This window comes from Loxodonta africana, chromosome 11, assembly GCF_030014295.1.
Source record: "Loxodonta africana isolate mLoxAfr1 chromosome 11, mLoxAfr1.hap2, whole genome shotgun sequence".
Taxonomy (NCBI): Eukaryota; Metazoa; Chordata; class Mammalia; order Proboscidea; family Elephantidae; genus Loxodonta; species Loxodonta africana.
In genome coordinates, this window is record NC_087352.1 from 105,492,227 (window position 1) to 105,514,662 (window position 22,436).

Genomic DNA, 22,436 nt, shown 5'->3' on the forward strand with positions numbered 1-22,436 from the left:
CGCAGCGGACCCCTGCAGCACCCGGGTCAGTGCCATCACCCGGGGCCCGACAGGCGCGCGGGGTGGGCGGCCGTCCGGCGGCAGGGACGCGCGGCGGGCAACCCTGGCGCTCCAGTTCACAGCCGGAGGAGGCGGTGCCGAGTCGGGCTGGGGGCGGCACGGGGCGCGCGGGGCGGCACGGGGCGGGCGGGGCGCGCGGGGCGGAGAAAGCGGCCGCCCCCTTGCTGCACAGAGCCCGGCGCGCTTGCCTGCGTCTCCATCGCTGTGCCCTGTCTGTAACGGTCCAGCACGTTTATTAAAAATTCTCCTTCTGAAGCGTGTTCCCTGGGCATCTTCCTTCCATTCCGCGGTCGGGAGTTTGCGGCCGGGACGGGGAGGGCGGGGAGGGGACGCCTGCGGCGATCCAAAAGCGCCCAGAGACCGAAGCATCTCTTTCAGCAGCGAGTAGAAAGGAGCCGCTGCGGGGACCCACAGGTCTCCACCGATCTGCTGCACTTTGCACGAGTTCCTAACTGTGCCTGACGTCCGACGGAGCGGGCAGATATGGGGTGTCTGGGCAACAACAAGACGACAGAAGACCAGGGTGTCGATGAGAAGGAGCGGCGGGAGGCCAACAAAAAGATTGAGAAGCAGCTGCAGAAAGAGCGACTCGCTTATAAAGCGACCCACCGACTGCTGCTGCTGGGTAAGGCGGGGGTGCCAGCCGGCCCCGCTCCCAGGGCGCAGCACAGGCACCCGGAGCGCAGCGCCGGTACCTGGAGCCGGACCGGAACCTGAGAGGGGCGGGACGGGGAGGGGAGGGACAGCTCGGAACCAGCCACGGCAACCAGGGGCAAGTCCCCCAAACCAAGAATTAGCTCCGACAATGTATGTACAGTGTGTCAGTAGCCCCAAATCGGGGTAGCATAACTGCTCGGTTTGGGTTGGCAGGGAGAGATGGCGACGGTATGGAGATACAGATTGCAGCGTTCTTTTTGTTCCTTTGCAGGGGCAGGTGAGTCTGGGAAAAGCACTATCGTCAAACAAATGAGGATTCTGCACGTCAATGGATTTAATCCAGAGTAAGGAATGATTTTGCTTCCTAACTGCATACAAACTTTGTGACTTTTCTCCACATCCTTCCCAGACAGAAGGGCTTTCTCGAAACAGTTAATTTCACAATTGAATAGACCTTTGTTGGGGTGGGGTGGAGAGTTCTTGTTGGATTTGGTATATTTAGACAGATCCTTTTTTGGTAGTGTCTAGTTCCCCCTCGAAAATAAAAAAAAAACACTTGTTTAACAAAATATAATTTATTAGATATACTTGGGGTATTGGTCTTGCTCTGAGCACTTTTCTAATACCTCAACATATACTTTTTCATATAATATCATTTGTTTGCATTTATTTAAATTCATAGCTATCAACATATGGATAGATTCAAATAAAATATATTTGCAAGTGTTACTGTATAGTTGTTTTTATAGGCAATATTCATAACAGTTTCACCATGTTTGTGTGTAAACTGTGTGGTTGTTTAAAACTGTAGGTTATAATGTGTGCATTCAACTTTTTTAAGCTGCGCTCAAAATAGAACCTGTGAAAATATGCTCGGGAAATAAATGAGTACAAACTGGAAAAGGCGATGGTTTCCTCTCCCAGGTAAAAACTTTGCAGATGCTGACGTGGGGGTCGTATTGACCTCCTGTGAAGCCACTGTAGCCGGTTCCTGCAGCTAGAGATTAAGATCCCACTCAGCTGATTCAGGTCAATGCTAAAGATAAATTAATAACAATTCTCCTTTAATACAGGGAGAAGAAACAGAAAATTCTGGACATCCGGAAAAATGTGAAAGATGCTATCGTGGTAAGGACTTTTATTTTTAATGTTTGTTTACTAAAAAAGTTAAGTAGTTTGCTCTAGAACTGTTCAGACAGAAATTACATATTTTAGATTATCATACAGAAAGCCTAAATGTTATCTAAATATGTATTTTCTCTTTATTCCATTTTAGACAATTGTTTCGGCAATGAGCACTATAATACCCCCTGTTCCGCTGGCCAACCCTGAGAACCAATTTCGATCAGACTATATCAAGAGCATCGCCCCTATCACTGACTTTGAATATTCCCAGGTAAGTAAACCCTTACAGAAATATTTTAAATGGTGAAAAACAGAACTTCTGATGAAGTTGCTTACTGAGAATCAGTGCTAATACTAATTCATTATTAGTGTCCCTTGAAATCCAGCTCTCTGAATGCTTAAGTGAAATGCTTCTTCCATGCCAAAATATTTCACTTGTGAAAAAGACTAAGAGCAATAGGATTGTAGGAAATGCTTTTGTGAATGTGTTGGTGAGGTTGATAATCAGTTTCACAGATGACAAAAGAGTAGAAATTACAGGAGTGGAGAAAAATACCTATGTTGTATAATTGCCTCCATGGGAATAATACAAAGAACAGAACTGGTTTATTCAGGCCATGTACACCCTTCAGTCAAATAAGAGAATGGTGCTATAAATAGTAACATGGACCTCTTTGTAATGTTTGTTCTATAATGATAAAAATGCAGTTTTATTCACACCTGTGTTATTTAGGACCATTTTCCTAATCACTTTGATGGCAGTATTGCTTAGGCAAAAGGGATATATATGTATATGTTTTCTCCTCAGTGGTGGATTTTTTTTTTAACATTGCTATTTAGTAGCTTGATAAAGCATGTATATTTCTTAGAAAATTATTTTGTTACAGTTGTGCCAAAAGATACTTGTACACGTGTATGTGTGCACCTGTCATTGCCTTTGTTTCAGAGTTGTTATTGCCTAGCATAATGGCTTTGGGACATTTTCCACTCTCAGACTCCTGTCTGTGAAGGAAAGTTTATGTGCCAACAGGCAGACGCTGTCCCCGCTCGGACGGAAGAGGGGTCACCGCCTGCTCACCTTGCTCTCTGCAGCAGCCCAGGGTTGTCCAGTGGGCTCTGTATTGGGGTGACGGATAAAGAATTACTATTTATAGAAAGCTTTCGTTCGCATCTTCTAATGTGGTTTTGCTTCTGTTACGCGTTCCAGTGGAGCTAGAACTTCTAATTTCTAGAATATCTGAAAAGCAGGGGTAAGGGGTAGCAAGCTGGCTAGAAGAGGGGCCCAGGCGTCTGGCTTGACGTGATGTTGTCCCAGTGGGTGAATTGTTTTCACTAGCGTTGGAGCCCTGGTGGCGCTGTGGTTAAGAGCTCAGCCGCTAACCAAAAGGTCAGCAGTTCGAATGCACCAGCCACTCCTTGGAAACCCTACAGGGCAGTTCTACGCTCTCCTGTAGGGTTACTATGAGTCAGAATCCGCTTGACGGCAATGGGCTTTTTTTTTTTTTTTTTTTGGTGTTTAACTGGAGTGACCTGGAGGAGGGTAAAGAGATAACTTGGAGGCCAGGGAAGGGAGGATGGGCAAAACACAGCCCCACCACACCCTGCAGTGTCTACAACAGAGCTGGGAGGTGTCCTCCAGCACTGTGTAATATTTTACATACTGGAGAAGCCACCTGAAACTGCAGAGCCCTAACTGCAAGCAGGAATGACAGCCCCATTCAGTTTCACATTGGGACATTTATACAACATGTATCTGAGCAAACATGTTATGTTTGCTCAAAAATCACCTTAAAACATCTCACATGTGGTTCTGATATAGAAAAAGTTATTCTTAGCATACAGCGAGAAATTAGAATTAAGATGTATTAATGAGTCCCATAGGAGCTCCAGTGGTACAGGGGTTGAGCGCTTGACTGCTAACCAGAAGGTCTGTGATGCAAACCTACCAGCTGCTCTGCAGGAGGAAGATGTGGCAGCCTGCTTCCATAAAGATTTATAGCCTTGAAAACCCTGTGGGGCAGTTGTACTCCGTCTTACAGGGTTGCTCTGAGTCAGAATCGACTCAATGGCAACTGCTTTTTTTTTTTTAATTAGTCTCGTATCGTCTTTTGTTCACGACAGATTCACAGGTGATAAGGAATGCCATATTCAGTCCAAAATTCTGAAACAGTAGGTAACTCCCATCAGTTTATTACCTAAAGAATCTAAAACATCTTTTTTGTGAAAGTGGTTTTCGAGCTTAATCGTGAATTTTTTTAATAAAAAATAAAACTCAAGAAACCATTTCCTTTGGATGCACATATTTTCATAGATATGTTAAGGCTACTTAAAAAGGATTATCAGAAACTACAATTAATTATCAGTAAAATAAAAGAAAATTGGGAACCAGCAGATACAAATATGACAATAATGCTTTTTCAGAGGTAATACTTTTTTTTTAGTTTTATTGGTATTTTTTAAGCCTAATCGTCTGTTGTCTTATGTACCTATGTTCGTGTCAAATGAGAATGTGTTTCATTTGTCACATAGCCTAGAGTTACTTAAATAAGAAATTTAATGTCTAAATGTAATCTTCCTTCTGAAATGCTATTTCTTATTTTAACATGCACACAATTTTCAGTGACTTTTATCCTATGGTGCGCTTAAATGTTCTTGTCACTTGTATTATTAGGTGACATTATTATAATCTCATAATAATAGTATAGTTATATCATAGCATTATTGTTGTTGTTAGTTGCTGTCAAGTTGATTCTGACTCATGGCAACCCTGTGCTTGCAGAGTAGAACTGCTCCACAGGGCTTTCAAAGCTGTGACCTTTTGGAAGCAGATTGCCAGGCCCATCTTTTAAGACAACTCGGTATAGCATTTAACTGTTTAAGCCACCCAGGGGCTCCTACAGCTGTATAGATATATCTATAGATATAGAGGAAACGCTTGTGGCATAGTGGTTAAATGCTACAGCTGCTAATCAAAAGATGATCAGTTTGAATCCACCCCGCGCTCCTTGGAAACTATGGGGCAGTTTTGCTCTCCTATAGGGTCGCTATGAGTCAGAATCAACTCAGTGGCAGCAGGTTTTTTTTTTTTTTTAATAGATATAGATATACCTTGGAAAAAATATACATGTACACATACACATGTATATATGTATCCAAGAGAACTGAAAATATATGTTCACACAAAAACTTGTAGATGGGTAGATTTGAACCGCCAACCTTTCAGCTAATAGTTCAGCACGTAACTGTTTGTGCCACCCAGGATATGATAATAATATGGGAACTATATTGTATAGTATAATGATGTAATTATCATGATTGGATTTACATTTTTCTTATCGTCACTAAGAATGATGACAAGACAAATTTGACTATATACTAGTGACATAGGTACATTTGGAAAAATTAATTTTTATTTAAAAGAAATGTAAGTTTTCTGTTAATATCATAAAAATAGAGCTAAATCAAGTATTTTAATAGTAAACATATTATAATGCTAATTTACTAAATACAGTACTTCTTTGAGATTGATTTCTTAAGAAAATGTTTGAATATCACAATCCAATTCTTTGAGGGTCCTAAGTTTATTTTCCTATAGATATAAAATAACTTTTGAACCCAGTATATCTTAACATTAAAATTTAATTTCAGAGTTCTTCAATTTAAGAAAGGAAAAATTAGAAAAATATTAATTTAGAATTTGAAATAAGATAGTTCATTGTGAAAAAGTCTAAATTTAAGAATTCACTTGACGGATACCAGGCATGTGGTAGATACGTGCCCTGTCTGGGCAGAGGGGCGGCACGTGGGGGCATCCCCCAGGACCTCAGATCTGCGTGGCCCTGGCGGCCAGCTGGGGCCTGAGGCCAGCACTGCCTGTCGTTTGCCAGGTGAGCTGACACAGATGATTTCGTCGCTGTCTGTCTTTTCATCCGTAACCGGGCCGATCCCAGCTTCATGAGGTGGTTACGAGGAAGAAGCATGTTAATACCTACAGCAAAGCCTGGCCCCGGAGGTGCTTGATGAAGTCCTAATCACTGTTCTGTGGGGGAAAGCAGAGTGGGCAAGCAGCCTCCCCACCCTCTTGCCCCCGTGCTGACTCTGCCCACCCAGGCCTCCCCTAGTCCATCTGCCCAAGACCCCAGGGGTCTGAGTTGAATGCCAGCCAACCACATAGGCCGCTCCCTCTGGTTCACTCCCACCCGATCCCACACTATGCCCCTGTCTCAAAATCCATTATAGAAATATCTTCTGGTCCATGCCTAAGAGCTGAAGTCCCTAATACCTCCAGCATTCCTGGTGGGAGCACCCCAGTTATCTGAAAGGGAGGCCACGCCATTGACTGCCCCCCGGCTGGAGTCTTGCAGTCTCTTTGCCTCTCAGAGCACAAGCCCCAGGTGAGGGCTCTGCCAGGCATCTGGGCTGGCTGACTTGGACCTGATCTCCATCAGCAGCAGCCCCTGTTTTGGGCCCTCTTCCTCCTCCTCTCCTTGTTTTCAGTCAGGTGTTCTTACAGTGACCTTGGTCATCCTCGTTTCCCCCATCCTGGCCGATCCTTGTCCCACCCTTCTGACATTATGATCTACCTACCACAGGTGCTCTGAGGCTGCCTAGAGCTAACCTGGATTGGCTGGATCTTTTCTTAGTTTGGGTTTTTTTTTTTTTTTTTTTGCTTGCTCCCTGGGGCTTGAGTGTCTGCCCCAATTTTGCCACGAATTCTGGCATATTTCTGGCTAATTCTTTGAACCCAGTACTCCCCCCAGCATACCCTTGCTTCCTGCCATCTAGCAATGGAGAGGTGAGCCATATCCTAAAACCCTACCCCCAAGGGGGGCTGACACTGGGGCACTTCACATTTCGGGTAATAAGTGGCTTCTCAGGAAGGTTATCAGCATTTTGAATTTTGCAAATAAAATAAATGTCCTAGGATATGTTCTCTGGTTTAAAAAAAATTGTGGGAAAGACTCTTTTTAAAGTGAACAGTATTTTTTTTTTCTCATTTGCACATCTGGTTTCTTATCGTTTCTTTCTTTTTGAGGTTTCCTGGAAGTGAAGAGTGCCTGTATTTAGACTCAAAACTGCCATATTGGTTCTACAGGGCATTGTAAAAGTAATGTTTTAAAGATTCGCACATTGGTGTGTGTTGGAAACACACTGCTATAGAGGCCCTAGAGGCATTTTAGTCTGATGGCCACTGAGGACCTGCAACGACAGGAGTTTAGCCAATTCTGAATCATGGCTACCCTGTAGGATGGAGTAGAATGGCCCCATAGGGTTTCCAAGGCTGTAATCTTTACAGAAGCAGGCTGCCACACCTTTCTCCCACAGAGCGCCTGGTAGGTTTGAACCGCCAACCTGGTTAGCAGCCGAGTGCTTAACCCCTGCGCCACCACGGCTCCTTGGTTTTCATGACAAAACCAAAAACCCAAACCCATTGCCATCAAGCGAATTCTGACTTATAGGGGTCTCTATGGGTCAGTTTTCACAACAATAGTCTGTAAATAACAGCCTGAATGGGATTGACGATCTTCCAGGCTTTGATTCCTAAACTAAGGATGAACGTGCTGTTGTGGACCGAGCAAGAAAGTCAGGCTGACTTGTGAGAGGGCCCTTTAGCCCCTTACAAGCTTCTTCAGTACTCAGTCCACAGATTTACTGAGTGTCTGCAGACAGCGAGGTGGCTGAGGAACAGTGCTTTCTTTCAAAGTGCTTACTGTCTGCAGAGGACTTACAAACCAAGCAAGGTGATGCCTCGATAGTGCTACATTACAGGTGTTTACAGGAGCTTTGGGAGCACAGAGAAGGGCCACCACCCAACCAGCTTCATCCTGAGCTGAATCTTACTTGGGTGAAGAGAAGAAGTGGGCGTAGAGATGTGTACAAGCCCTTGCAGGGGGAGGACACCTCCCATGAGGGCTGAGTGCAGGTAGGGATCGACCATGGATGCAGAGTGGGCCAGATTCAAAAGGGCCTGTATGCCTGGCCCGGGAGTGAGGACCACTCCTTCAGGGCGATGGAGGGGGCACTCAGGTATCAGCCAGGCAGCAACACATGCAATTTCTCTTGGAAAGATGACTCCTGGCTTCCTAATGAGGCTGCTCTTGTTATCTGCCGCTGGAATGGTGCTCTGGGAGTTTGTCTTTGGACAAAGGACATTTTCTCTGCCAGTAACCTGCTTCCAGGCCTCATGTGGCCAGTGTCAAACTATTAGGGGGGACGAAACTCCATTGGGAGTTACTACCATGCTTATTATGCTGCACATCTGGTATACTAAAAGGAAGTTTTATCATTATAATAAAGTATTTTGAGTTAGATAAATCAGCCATACTAGAGCATCGATAAAGATACTTTATTTTAAATTCTTCTTTTTTCCTTTGAAATATTATCATAATGGCATTATTAATAAATGTTAACTTTTTATTTTTACTTTATTAACTTAGAAAAAAATGCAAGAATAATAAAAACTCCCGTATATTCTTCACCCAGATTCATCCATAGCTAACATTTGCCACATTCACTATCTCAGTCTGTCTATACTGGCACATTTTTTTTTTTTTTTAATTTTTATTGTGCTTTAAGCGAAAGTTTACAAATCAAGTCAGTCTCTCACATATCAACTTATATACACCTTACTATATACTCCCATTTACTCTCCCCCTAATGAGTCAGCCTGCTCCTTCCTTCAAGTCTCTCCTTTCGTGACCATTTTGCCAGTTTCTAGCCCCCTCTACCCTCCCATCTCCCCTCCAGACAGGAGATGCCAACATAGTCTCAAGCATCCACCTGATGCAAGTAGCTCACTCCTCATCAGCATCTCTCTCCAATCCATTGTCCAGTCCAATCCATGTCTGACGACTAGTCTTTGGTAATGGTTCCTATCCTGGGCCAACAGAAGGTTTGGGGACCATGACTGCCAGGGTCCTTCGAGTCTCAGTCAGACCATTAAGTCTGGTCTTTTTATGAGAATTTGGGGTCTGCATCCCACTGTTCTCCTGCTCCCTCAGGGGTTCTCTGTTGTGTTCCCTGTCGGGGCAGTCATCAGTTGTGGCCAGGCACCATCTAGTTCTTCCGGTCTCAGGATGATGTAGTCTCTAGTTCATGTAGCCCTTTCTGTCTCTTGGGCTCATAATTACCTTGTATCCTTGGTGTTCTTCATTCTCCTTTGCTCCAGGTGGCTTGACACCCATTGATGCATCTTAGATGGACTCTTGCTAGCATTTAAGACCCCAGATGCCATGCTTCAAAGTGGGATACAGAATGTTTTCTTAATAGATTTTATTTTGCCAATTGACTTAGATGTCCCCTGAAGCCACAGTCCCCAAACTCCTGCCTCTACTTTGCTGTCCTTCGAAGCATTTAGTTTATTCAGGAAACTTCTTTGCTTTTGGTTTAGTCCAGTTGCGGCATGTTTTTTTAATGAATCAATTCAGAGTCGGTTATAGACGTAATGCCACTTTGTCTGTAAATACTTCAGTGTGTATTTCCTAAGAAAAAAGAGATCTACCTATATAACCGCAGTACAGTTATGGGAATTACTAACATTAATACAATACTGTATGTAATTTTTTTATATGTAATCTACAAACCTTTTTCAGATTTCACCAATTGTCCCAATAATATAGTTAAATAATAGTGCCAAAAACGAGGATGATATTTCTGATCAGTGACCCAATTCAGCATCCCGCACCACATTTAACTCTTCTTTCTCCTTTACCCTAGAGCAGCTCCTCAGCCTTCCTTTCTCCTGTATGACATTGGCCTGACATCTGCTTTGTAGAACGCCCTCATGATTAGCTTTGGTTCACAGACTTTGGTAGGAATAGCATGAAGGGATATGGTGCCTTCTCACTGTACCTGTTACATTAATGCTGATCGTTTCGTTAAGGTGGGGCTGCAAGGCTTCTCCACCGTTAGGGAACCTTTTTCCCTTTGTAATTCATATGTAAGTTTGAGGAATATAATTTAAGACAATAAACATCCTGTTCTTATCAGAACTTTTACACATTAGTTGTAGCACACTAATATGTTTATCCATGATAAATACTTAAGGGAAAAAGCTATTGCCCAATTCTTCTGACTATTTTTAAATGCTATAATGAAAATAAAATGGAGTGTGTGTCAGTCGTGATGCTGCTTTACATGCCATCAAAAGTGTATCATTCCATACTCCAAAAAAAGCCTGTGGAAGATTAACTGTCCCATCTTCATCGGCACACCAGGAAACTGGAACTTGATACAGAACAACTTTACCTCGTAGGAAATAAAACTTAAGGATCACAAAGTAACTAAGGCAACATACTTTTTTAACTCCTTGAATGAGATGTCATCAAAACTTCAGATCCTTTGAAGACATGAGTCTTAACAAAAAAGACTTCTCTTCAAAGTTCACTTGAATTTGAGTGTTGAGGACATCTGTTGCCTGGTTCACCAAAGGAGACGCTCACTTCTAAGGACACTTGCTCTTTTCTGAACAAGTGGCATTAAAAATATCTTAGTATGAGAACATTTTGTTTTTATCATTTCTAGTTTTATGTAATTCCGAGAGAAAACATTTTGAACTCTTCAGCTCTCTCTTGGAAAGTAGTAGAAGCAGTAGTGTGAGTAGGCTATTTTTATGCGAAATTAAGACTTAAATGAGTCAACACTTGCGGTTTGTGACAACAGTCACTCAGGTTTCAAGAGACAGAGATGAATTTGCTCCTGAGAGGTTTCTTTCAAGCATTGCCTCTATTTATTTTTAGTTTTGCATGAGAATGTCATCCATGAAAGTGTTTTATGCTTACTTCACCCCTTAAAACAATTCCTCACTTCCTTTATCGTGTCGATTATTATGGCAGATAGATTGATTTCAATCAACTCTGTGCATAAATTCTTACTGAACAGAGAGATTTCATTTTTCCAGTTCTGTTTCTTTTTGTTTAAATAGAAAATATCTGTATGTGGTGTAAAACCTGACCATATAAAAGACTGGAACGAAGACACTCCCTTTTGCTCCCAAGCCCAAGCCCACCAGTTCCCATCCCCGGGGGGCCAGCCAGTGTGGCACCACAACTAGCAGAGTCCTTAAAGACAAATCTTTTTAACATATTTTTTATCTCCTACTCTCTTTTACTCGGTACGAGTCAGTTATAAAGTGTCATTGCATGTAATCTTATTAGTATAGTGACATTATCTAGCCTGAATTGCCAAGTAAATATTTATCAAATAAAATTTGACATTAAAATCAATGTTATGGAAACTGTTTCACTGCTGAGACAAAATGCCAGCATACTTAATGATGGCAGTGTGGACTGTTTGTAGCAGGCAGGATGATGGCAGTGTGCACTGTTTGTAGCAGGCAGGATGATGGCAGTGTGGACTGTTTGTAGCAGGCAGGATGAGGGCAGTGTGGACTGTTTGTAGCGGGCAGGGTGATGGCAGTGTGGACTGTTTGTGGCAGGCAGGATGATGGCAGTGTGGACTGTTTGTGGCAGGCAGGATGATGACAGTGTGGACTGTTTGTAGCAGGCAGGATGATGGCAGTGTGGACTGTTTGTAGCAGGCAGGGTGATGGCAGTGTGGACTGTAGCAGGCAGGATGATGGCAGTGTGGACTGTAGCAGGCAGGGTGATGGCAGTGTGGACTGTTTGTAGCAGGCAGGATGATGGCAGTGTGGACTGTTTGTAGCAGGCAGGGTGATGGCAGTGTGGACTGTTTGTAGCGGGCAGGGTGATGGCAGTGTGGACTGTTTGTGGCAGGCAGGATGATGGCAGTGTGGACTGTTTGTGGCAGGCAGGATGATGACAGTGTGGACTGTTTGTAGCAGCCAGGATGATGGCAGTGTGGACTGTTTGTAGCAGGCAGGATGATGGCAGTGTGGACTGTAGCAGGCAGGGTGATGGCAGTGTGGACTGTTTGTAGCAGGCAGGATGATGGCAGTGTGGACTGTTTGTAGCAGGCAGGGTGATGGCAGTGTGGACTGTAGCAGGCAGGATGATGGCAGTGTGGGCTGTAGCAGGCAGGGTGATGGCAGTGTGGACTGTTTGTGGCAGGCAGGATGATGGCAGTGTGGACTGTTTGTAGCAGGCAGGGTGATGGCAGTGTGGACTGTTTGTAGCAGGCAGGACGATGGCAGTGTGGACTGTTTGTAGCAGGCAGGGTGATGGCAGTGTGGACTGTTTGTAGCAGGCAGGGTGATGGCAGTGTGGACTGTTTGTAGCAGGCAGGCTGATGGCAGTGTGGACTGTTTGTAGCAGGCAGGACGATGGCAGTGTGGACTGTTTGTAGCAGGCAGGACGATGGCAGTGTGGACTGTCTGTAGCAGGCAGGGTGATGGCAGTGTGGACTGTCTGTGGCAGGCAGGATGATGGTAGTGAGGACTGTCTGTGGCAGGCAGGATGATGGCAGTGTGGACTGTCTGTGGCAGGCAGGACGATGGCAGTGTGGACTATCCATAGCAGGCAGGATGATGGCAGTGTGGACTGTCTGTGGCAGGCAGGATGATGGCAGTGTGGACTGTTTGTAGCAGGCAGGACGATGGCAGTGTGGACTGTTTGTAGCAGGCAGGGTGGTGGCAGTGTGGACTGTCTGTGGCAGGCAGAATGATGGTAGTGTGGACTGTCTGTGGCAGGCAGGATGATGGCAGTGTGGACTGTCTGTGGCAGGCAGGACGATGGCAGTGTGGACTGTCCATAGCAGGCAGGATGATGGCAGTGTGGACTGTCTGTAGCAGGCAGGGTGATGGCAGTGTGGACTGTCGGTAGCAGGCAGGACGATGGCAATGTGGACTGTCTGTAGCAGGCAGGATGATGGCAGTGTGGACTGTCTGTAGCAGGCAGGACGATGGCAGTGTGGACTGTTTGTAGCAGGCAGGACGATGGCAGTGTGGACTGTTTGTAGCAGGCAGGACGATGGCAGTGTGGACTGTCTGTGGCAGGCAGGACGATGGCAGTGTGGACTGTCTGTAGCAGGAAGGATGATGGCAGTGTGGACTGTTTGTAGCAGGCAGGGTGATGGCAGTGTGGACTGTTCGTGGCAGGCAGGATGATGGCAGTGTGGACTGTTCGTGGCAGGCAGGATGATGGCAGTGTGGACTGTTTGTAGCAGGCAGGACGATGGCAGTGTGGACTGTTGGTAGCAGGCAGGACGATGGCAGTGTGGACTGTTTGTGGCAGGCAGGGTGATGGCAGTGTGGACTGTTTGTAGCAGGCAGGATGATGGCAGTGTGGACTGTTTGTGGCAGGCAGGCTGATGGCAGTGTGGACTGTTTGTGGCAGGCAGGACGATGGCAGTGTGGACTGTTTGTGGCAGGCAGGACCATGGCAGTGTGGACTGTTTGTGGCAGGCAGGACCATGGCAGTGTGGACTGTTTGTAGCAGGCAGGACCATGGCAGTGTGGACTGTTTGTAGCAGGCAGGACGATGGCAGTGTGGACTGTTTGTAGCAGGCAGGACGATGGCAGTGTGGACTGTTTGTAGCAGGCAGGGTGATGGCAGTGTGGACTGTTTGTGGCAGGCAGGCTGATGGCAGTGTGGACTGTTTGTAGCGGGCAGGATGATGGCAGTGTGGACTGTTTGTGGCAGGCAGGATGATGGCAGTGTGGACTGTTTGTGGCAGGCAGGGTGATGGCAGTGTGGACTGTTTGTAGCAGGCAGGCTGATGGCAGTGTGGACTGTTTGTAGCAGCCAGGATGATGGCAGTGTGGACTGTTTGTAGCAGGCAGGCTGATGGCAGTGTGGACTGTTTGTGGCAGGCAGGACGATGGCAGTGTGGACTGTTTGTAGCAGGCAGGACGATGGCAGTGTGGACTGTTTGTAGCAGGCAGGCTGATGGCAGTGTGGACTGTTTGTAGCAGGCAGGCTGATGGCAGTGTGGACTGTTTGTAGCAGGCAGGGTGATGGCAGTGTGGACTGTTTGTGGCAGGCAGGATGATGGCAGTGTGGACTGTTTGTGGCAGGCAGGATGATGGCAGTGTGGACTGTTTGTGGCAGGCAGGACGATGGCAGTGTGGACTGTTTGTAGCAAGCACGACGATGGCAGTGTGGACTGTTTGTGGCAGGCAGGACGATGGCAGTGTGGACTGTTTGTAGCAGGCAGGACGATGGCAGTGTGGACTGTTTGTGGCAGGCAGGACGATGGCAGTGTGGACTGTAGCAGGCAGGATGATGGCAGTGTGGACTGTTTGTAACAGGCAGGATGATGGCAGTGTGGACTGTTTGTGGCAGGCAGGATGATGGCAGTGTGGACTGTTTGTGGCAGGCAGGATGATGGCAGTGTGGACTGTTTGTAGCAGGCAGGATGATGGCAGTGTGGACTGTTTGTGGCAAGCAGGATGATGGCAGTGTGCACTGTTAGTAGCAGTCAGGATGATGGCAGTGTGGACTGTTTGTAGCGGGCAGAATGATGGCAGTGTGGACTGTTTGTGGCAGGCAGGATGATGGCAGTGTGGACTGTTTGTAGCAGGCAGGATGATGGCAGTGTGAACTGTTTGTAGCGGGCAGGATGATGGCAGTGTGGACTGTTTGTAGCAGGCAGGATGATGGCAGTGTGGACTGTAGCAGGCAGGATGATGGCAGTGTGGACTGTAGCAGGCAGGGTGATGGCAGTGTGGACTGTTTGTAGCAGGCAGGGTGATGGCAGTGTGGACTGTTTGTAGCAGGCAGGGTGATGGCAGTGTGGACTGTTTGTGGCAGGCAGGATGATGGCAGTGTGGACTGTAGCAGGCAGGATGATGGCAGTGTGGACTGTTTGTAGCAGGCAGGATGATGGCAGTGTGGACTGTTTGTAGCAGGCAGGATGATGGCAGTGTGGACTAGCAGGCAGGATGATGGCAGTGTGGACTGTTTGTGGCAGGCAGGATGATGGCAGTGTGGACTGTAGCAGGCAGGATGATGGCAGTGTGGACTGTTTGTGGCAGTCACTGATGATGGCAGTGTGGACTGTTTGTAGCGGGCAGGATGATGGCAGTGTGGACTGTTTGTGGCAGGCAGGATGATGGCAGTGTGGACTGTTTGTAGCAGGCAGGATGATGGCAGTGTGGACTGTAGCAGGCAGGATGATGGCAGTGTGGACTGTTTGTGGCAGTCACTGATGATGGCAGTGTGGACTGTTTGTAGCGGGCAGGATGATGGCAGTGTGGACTGTAGCAGGCAGGATGATGGCAGTGTGGACTGTAGCAGGCAGGATGATGGCAGTGTGGACTGTTTGTGGCAGTCACTGATGATGGCAGTGTGGACTGTTTGTAGCAGGCAGGATGATGGCAGTGTGGACTAGCAGGCAGGATGATGGCAGTGTGGACTGTTTGTAGCAGGCAGGATGATGGCAGTGTGGACTAGCAGGCAGGATGATGGCAGTGTGGACTGTTTGTAGCAGGCAGGATGATGGCAGTGTGGACTGTTTGTGGCAGTCACTGATGATGGCAGTGTGGACTGTTTGTAGCGGGCAGGATGATGGCAGTGTGGACTGTTTGTGGCAGGCAGGATGATGGCAGTGTGGACTGTTTGTGGCAGGCAGGATGATGGCAGTGTGGACTGTAGCAGGCAGGATGATGGCAGTGTGGACTAGCAGGCAGGATGATGGCAGTGTGGACTGTTTGTAGCAGGCAGGATGATGGCAGTGTGGACTAGCAGGCAGGTTGATGGCAGTGTGGACTGTTTGTAGCAGGCAGGATGATGGCAGTGTGGACTAGCAGGCAGGATGATGGCAGTGTGGACTGTTTGTAGCAGGCAGGATGATGGCAGTGTGGACTAGCAGGCAGGATGATGGCAGTGTGGACTGTTTGTAGCAGGCAGGATGATGGCAGTGTGGACTAGCAGGCAGGATGATGGCAGTGTGGACTAGCAGGCAGGATGATGGCAGTGTGGACTGTTTGTAGCAGGCAGGATGATGGCAGTGTGGACTGTAGCAGGCAGGATGATGGCAGTGTGGACTGTAGCAGGCAGGATGATGGCAGTGTGGACTGTTTGTGGCAGTCACTGATGATGGCAGTGTGGACTGTTTGTAGCAGGCAGGATGATGGCAGTGTGGACTAGCAGGCAGGATGATGGCAGTGTGGACTGTTTGTAGCAGGCAGGATGATGGCAGTGTGGACTAGCAGGCAGGATGATGGCAGTGTGGACTGTAGCAGGCAGGATGATGGCAGTGTGGACTGTTTGTGGCAGTCACTGATGATGGCAGTGTGGACTGTTTGTGGCAGGCAGGATGATGGCAGTGTGGACTGTTTGTGGCAGGCAGGATGATGGCAGTGTGGACTGTAGCAGGCAGGATGATGGCAGTGTGGACTAGCAGGCAGGATGATGGCAGTGTGGACTGTTTGTAGCAGGCAGGATGATGGCAGTGTGGACTAGCAGGCAGGATGATGGCAGTGTGGACTGTTTGTAGCAGGCAGGATGATGGCAGTGTGGACTAGCAGGCAGGATGATGGCAGTGTGGACTGTAGCAGGCAGGATGATGGCAGTGTGGACTGTTTGTGGCAGTCACTGATGATGGCAGTGTGGACTGTTTGTAGCGGGCAGGATGATGGCAGTGTGGACTGTTCGTGGCAGGCAGGATGATGGCAGTGTGGACTGTTCGTGGCAGGCAGGATGATGGCAGTGTGGACTGTTTGTAGCAGGCAGGACGATGGCAGTGTGGACTGTTGGTAGCAGGCAGGACGATGGCAGTGTGGACTGTTTGTGGCAGTCACTGATGATGGCAGTGTGGACTGTTTGTAGCGGGCAGGATGATGGCAGTGTGGACTGTTTGTGGCAGGCAGGATGATGGCAGTGTGGACTGTTTGTAGCAGGCAGGATGATGGCAGTGTGGACTGTTTGTGGCAGTCACTGATGATGGCAGTGTGGACTGTTTGTAGCGGGCAGGATGATGGCAGTGTGGACTGTTTGTAGCAGGCAGGATGATGGCAGTGTGGACTGTTTGTAGCAGGCAGGATGATGGCAGCGTGGACTGTTTGTAGCGGGCAGGATGATGGCAGTGTGGACTGTTTGTAGCAGGCAGGATGATGGCAGTGTGGACTGTTTGTAGCAGGCAGGATGATGGCAGTGTGGACTGTTTGTAGCAGGCAGGCTGATGGCAGTGTGGAATGTTTGAAGTAGCCACCCATTAAGTCTGAATGCTCTCCAGTATGGAGGCTGCAGACCTCCTCACTCTGAGGAGGATCACAAAGGTGCCGTTGACCCGTGCAGATGAGCCACTCAGAGCACTTGGAGAGCATTTTGACCCTCCGGTTCAGTCTGGCAGGTCTTTGGGATGATTCTGGGGTCCATGCTACAGGTCCTCTTTCTCACTTTGCAGTGTGCTCTAAGAGACCGCACACAAGGTTCCTGTTGATTCTGTACCCGTTGTCTATCCTTCCCTCCTGGCTTTAAGCCATTCTCTTCCTACCACTCGTATTCTTTTTTCACAGATCTGCTTTGAGTTTCTACCCAAGAAAGACCTGTAGTTTCCCTCCTGGGTGATATGCTTACCTGTGCACCACATCCTTGGCCCCCTTTTCTGCCAGCCCATGCTCTACCTCCTTTAAAACCCATCCCCCTGCTTCTTTTCCTCTACCTGAAGAACCAAAATCCCCAATAACACACTATGTATGCTGTATTTAAGTATTGTCCTTATTTAAATATTCATTTGCAGAAGGTTACTCTCAAGCACTTAGTAACCATTCACTTAATGCTGATTGATTAAAATGACTAAGGAAACATGTTATTTGTCCCTTTTTAAGTCCCTCCAATTAACAAGGCTAGACTCACTTAGAAAGCAGATTTGTGTGTCATAATTTGAAATGTTTGTTTTTTATTCTTTTATTCTGAAAGTTCACATGGTGATTAATCATGATAAACTTTGCTACTAACCGTGCATTTATTGCAGTTAGGACCCTCCTCATTGCTTGCCACGGCATTTAGCGTGTAGTTATGCTGAACACATGTGTGTTAAAATCAAGTCTTCACACATGCCCAACACAGTGCTTAGGATAATGAGTTATACAGAGAGAATAAGTTGTGATTGTTGGCCTCAAGAAACTTATGACTCAGTAAAAGAGACCAGATGAATATGTAACGTAGAGTTAATGAACACTAGGCATCATGTAATTTAATGCTAACTTACGTGGTAAAGACTGGAAATTCTGTAGCCATTTAGAGAGAAGATGACAGTTGATGTGGTGGATCTTCCTGGGTGCATAAAGTTTTCATAAGCTAAGCAGCAAGAACTAAGGATCATGTGGGAAGAAACCAGCTTAGCTAGAGAAGAAGGTGGATGTTGGGAAGTAGATTGAGACTTAAGAGGTGGGACATAGACCACCCAATCCAATCGAAATGTTTTTATTCATTAAAGGGGAGTGGGGGGGGGCACACTGCAGGTTTGGAATATGGACTGGCAGGCCCTCGAATTGCTCTCGGACTCACCTTGTAGAACACCATCCTCATCACAAAGGCAGGATCCATTCTCTAGGATAGCAGCCTCATTTCATGTCTGAGGGAACAGTAAGCTTTGGCTAGAATTCAGGATGGACCCTTATTCTACAAACTCAATTTCACAGTGTTAGAAAAACAGAGAATGTCATTTTTACCTTAAATTGTTAGTTTGCTACAGACATACATAATTGTTGCTGTTGTTAGGTGCTGTCAAGTCTGTTCCAACTCATAGCGAGCTCGTGTACAACAGAATATAATATTGTCCAGTCCTGCACCATCCTTACAATCATTGTTATGCTTGAGCCCATCGTTACAGCTACTGTGTCAATCTGCTTAATTGAGGGTCTTCCTCTTTTTCACTGACCCTCTACTTTACCAAGCAAGATGTCCTTCTCCAGGGACTGGTCCCTTCTAATAACATGTCCAAAGTATGTGAGATAAAGTCTCACCATCTGTGCTTCTAAGGAGCATTCTGGCTATACTTCTTCCAAGATAAATGTGTTCATTCTTCTGGCCAAACCAAAAAATAAAACCAAACCCAGTGCCGTTGAGTCGATTCCGACTCATAGCGACCCCGTAAGACAGAGTAGAACTGCCCCATAGGACTTCCAAGGAGCGCCTGGCGGATTCAAACTGCCGACTCTTTGGTTAGCAGCTGTAGCACTTAACCACTATGTCACCAGGGTTTCCTGGTTTTCCAGGTTTCTTCTGGCAGTCCATGGGATATTCAATATTCTTCACCAATACCATAAATCAAAGGCATCCATTCTTCTTCGATCTTCCTTATTCATTGTCCAGCTTTCGAATGCATGTGAGACGATTGAAAACACCATGGCTTGAGTTAGGGACACCTCAGTCCTTAAAGTGACTTCTTTACTTTTTTTAAACAATTTAAAGAGGTACGTTGCAACAGATTTGCCCAATGCAGTGTGTCATTTGATTTTTCAACAGCTGCTTTTATGGGCGTTGATTGTGAATCCAAGTAAAACGAAATCCTTGACAATTTCAATATTTTCTCCATTTATCATGATGTTGCTTATTGATCCAGTTGTGAGGATTTTTGTTTTCTTTGTGTTCCAATCCACCAGGCGCTCCTCGGAAACCCTATGGGGCAGTTCTACTCTGTCCTACAGGGTCGCTATGAGTCGGAAACAACTTAACAGCACTGGGTTTGGTTATGTTTTTTTGTGTGTGTGTTGAGGTGTAATCCATGCTAAAGGCTGTAGTCGTTGATCTTTATCAATAAGTGCTTCAAGTCCCCTTTGCTTTCGGCAAGTAAGGTTGTATTATCTGCACCTCTCAGGTTTAATGAGCCTTTCTCCAATCCTGATGCCACGTCTTCTTCATATAGTACAGTTTCTCAGATTATTTGCTCAGCATACAGGTGGTATACATACATAATTACTTAGTGTTAAACTCATTGTTAGTAGTGAAAAATATGTTCAGGTTGTCTTTTTTTTTTTTTTTCCTTTTATAAATTATAAATTTAGGGCAAAAATAGATATTTGTTGCTTCATTCATTTCCATTTGAACTTTCTCGTTCCAAGTTGAGGTAAAAAGAAACTTAACAAAACTTTGTTCATCCTATTTATTTATCAATATACACTTATGAAACACACACACACACACATACACACGAAGGCTGAATCATATGCAAAATGTTACTTAAATCATGAGCAGTGTTTTTTAAAAATTACCAAATTCCAACACTTAATTCAATGATTATTCTTCAAAAAATATCTAAAAAGAGTGAAAGATTTTTTTTTATAGCAAAAGCTATTTTCAGAATCATTTCTAAAAAAGAAAAAGGGAAGGCAGATATTTTCCTTGACTGTTCTCTCCTACTACCACGAGCCATCAGATATGAGAATGGTATTCAGTTTCTAAACTGAGTTTTATTATCCATTGTTCTTTTTTTCCTGTGCTTTTAGGTAAAGGTTTACAGGGCAAACGAGTTTCCTGTTCAATAGTTTGTACACAAATTGTTCCGTGACATAGGTTGCACTCCCCACACTGTATCAGCACTCTCCCCATTACCACCCTGAATCTCCCATCTCCATTCGTCCAGTTTTTCTGCCTTCTCATCTTTGTTTTTGGGCATATGTTGTCCTTTTGGTCTCATGTAGATGATTGTTCTAAGGAGCATTTTCCTCATGTGTATTATTATTGTTTATAGGCCTGTCTTTTGTTTGACTGAAAGGTGATCCCTGGGAATGGGTTAAGTTCCGAGTTAGAAGGGTGTCCAAGGACTGAAGTTTTAGAGATTCCTACAGTCTCTCTCAGACCAGTAAACCTGATCTTTTGTGTGCATTTGAATTTTCTTCTACATTTTTTCCCCATTCTAACCGGGACCTTCTTTGGTGATGTGGGTCAGAGCAGTCAGTGGTGGTAGCAGGGCACCAAATAGTTTTTGTTCTCAGGCTGATGGAGGCTATGGTCCATTAGTCCTTTGAACTGATTGTTTCCCTGAGTGGTTTTCTTCACTCTCCTTTGCTCCAGATAGAAAGATACCAATAGTTGTATCTTACATGGCCACTCACAAGCTTTTAAGACCCAAAAGCCACTCATCAAAGTAGCCATTCATTGTTCTTCATTGGTTTCTAGAACCATATATGCAATCACAGTCAGAGGAGTAATTTTTAACCAGCATATTTCTGGAAAAATGGCAATTGTTATTTGAATTTTCATTTTTATAAAAATTAATGTTAAATGTTTTGTGGGTTATTATCAGGTTGTATTTCTTTTTATCCATATCAGTGTATTCATTATCATAAGGAATACCTTTTGCAAGAATACTATGAGTAATCGATTTGAGGAATTATTGGAAGGCCCCTCTCTCCTTTTTCTCAAGTTTCTACTCCTAACACAAGTCCGTCAGACTTCAGACATTATCAGAATGTTGTATTGCTCTATGTATTAAATGATGGCGTATCATTTCAAGATATTTGGGTTTAAATTTCTGAAGGTTGTTTTTAATAGTTCTTAAATCATTGTATTTTTGTTTTTTTTGTTAAACTGTATAATTGGCTACCAAAGAAACTAAAGTGTCAGCAACTAGCATCTTTAATTGCCTGAAAGAATTATGCCAATAAAGATTATCATCAGTGTTTCTTATTTCTTCTTTTAAAATGCTATAATTAATATGTAGTACATCATGTCATGTGAATTTCTATAATTTATTGGAAGTTGATATACTTCAAATGAACTGTTACCAGCTTTGTGTGAATAGGTATTAAATCCAATTAAAAAAAAACAGTTACCTGGTATGTGCCAACGATTGTGTTAAGCATTGGAAATACCAAGATGAATTTGTGTCACATGCTCACAAGAGTTCTAACAGGGAACCCAGAGCTAAATTGTTACAGTAGGTTGTAACATAGGTGCTAACATACCCTCTGAGAGCAGGTAGTTACACTTTCCCTGAAAACGTAAGCTTTGACCTCATCGGTGGAGAATGAATGCATTCACCATGTAGACCAGAGGCAGAGGGAGGGTGGCACAGCCAGAGGATCAAAACCAAAAAGCCAAACCTGTTGGTGTTGAGTCGATTGCAACTCCTGGTGACCCATGTGTTACAGAGTATAACTGAGCTCCATAGGGTTTCATGGCTGTAGTCTTTATGGAAGCAGATCTCCAGGCCTTTCTTTCAGAAGTAGACGAGAACAAACTGTGCTACCCAGGGACCCACCAGAGGAATGCCAGGTGCAAAATGTGTCACTTCAGAGGGGTTTTTCTCAGAACCCCTTAATCTTTATGGAGAATTCAGAAAGGAGCAGCGCCCTGCAGAAAATCATGGAGAGACGTTCGTAGAGTCATGCTCTATGAAGCCAATTTTTAGGTAATTCAACTGGAGCCTTTGAGACTTACTGCAGTGTGAAAGTTTATGGTGTGAATTCAGTATGAATTTTGAGGTAGAAATAAGCAAAAGCACCAGCACAGAATACAGGAGAGAGTCACAAGAAATTCAGGAGATTTTGGGGCTTTAGTAAAAAGATTGCTTTAAATTATCCTAGTTGATTTTATTGATGGTAAATTTGAAACTACTTAGTATTTAAGTCAAATTACCATCCATGCTTCTCTTGTAGCTGTCTTTACCAAGAAATTGGGGAAGCTGAATCTTTGCAGGTTTTCTGCTTCAAGTACCTCCTCTTGACCCATCTGTTAGCTCTAGCCACTCCTGTTGCAGTGGATCCTGGGGTCATACACAGTAGGACT

General features: G+C 45.3%; 1 protein-coding gene across 1 annotated transcript in view; it reads left to right on the forward strand.

The window, feature by feature from the left end:
* Window positions 1–543: 543 nt before the first annotated feature.
* GNAL (G protein subunit alpha L) overlaps window positions 544–22,436 on the forward strand; it is a 170,264-nt gene continuing 148,371 nt past the window's right edge. The window contains exons 1-4 of the mRNA XM_003406387.3: window positions 544–685; window positions 989–1,061; window positions 1,791–1,845; window positions 1,994–2,113. Of these exons, the coding sequence (XP_003406435.1) occupies window positions 544–685; window positions 989–1,061; window positions 1,791–1,845; window positions 1,994–2,113 (390 nt within the window). The remainder of the gene's footprint in view (window positions 686–988; window positions 1,062–1,790; window positions 1,846–1,993; window positions 2,114–22,436) is intronic.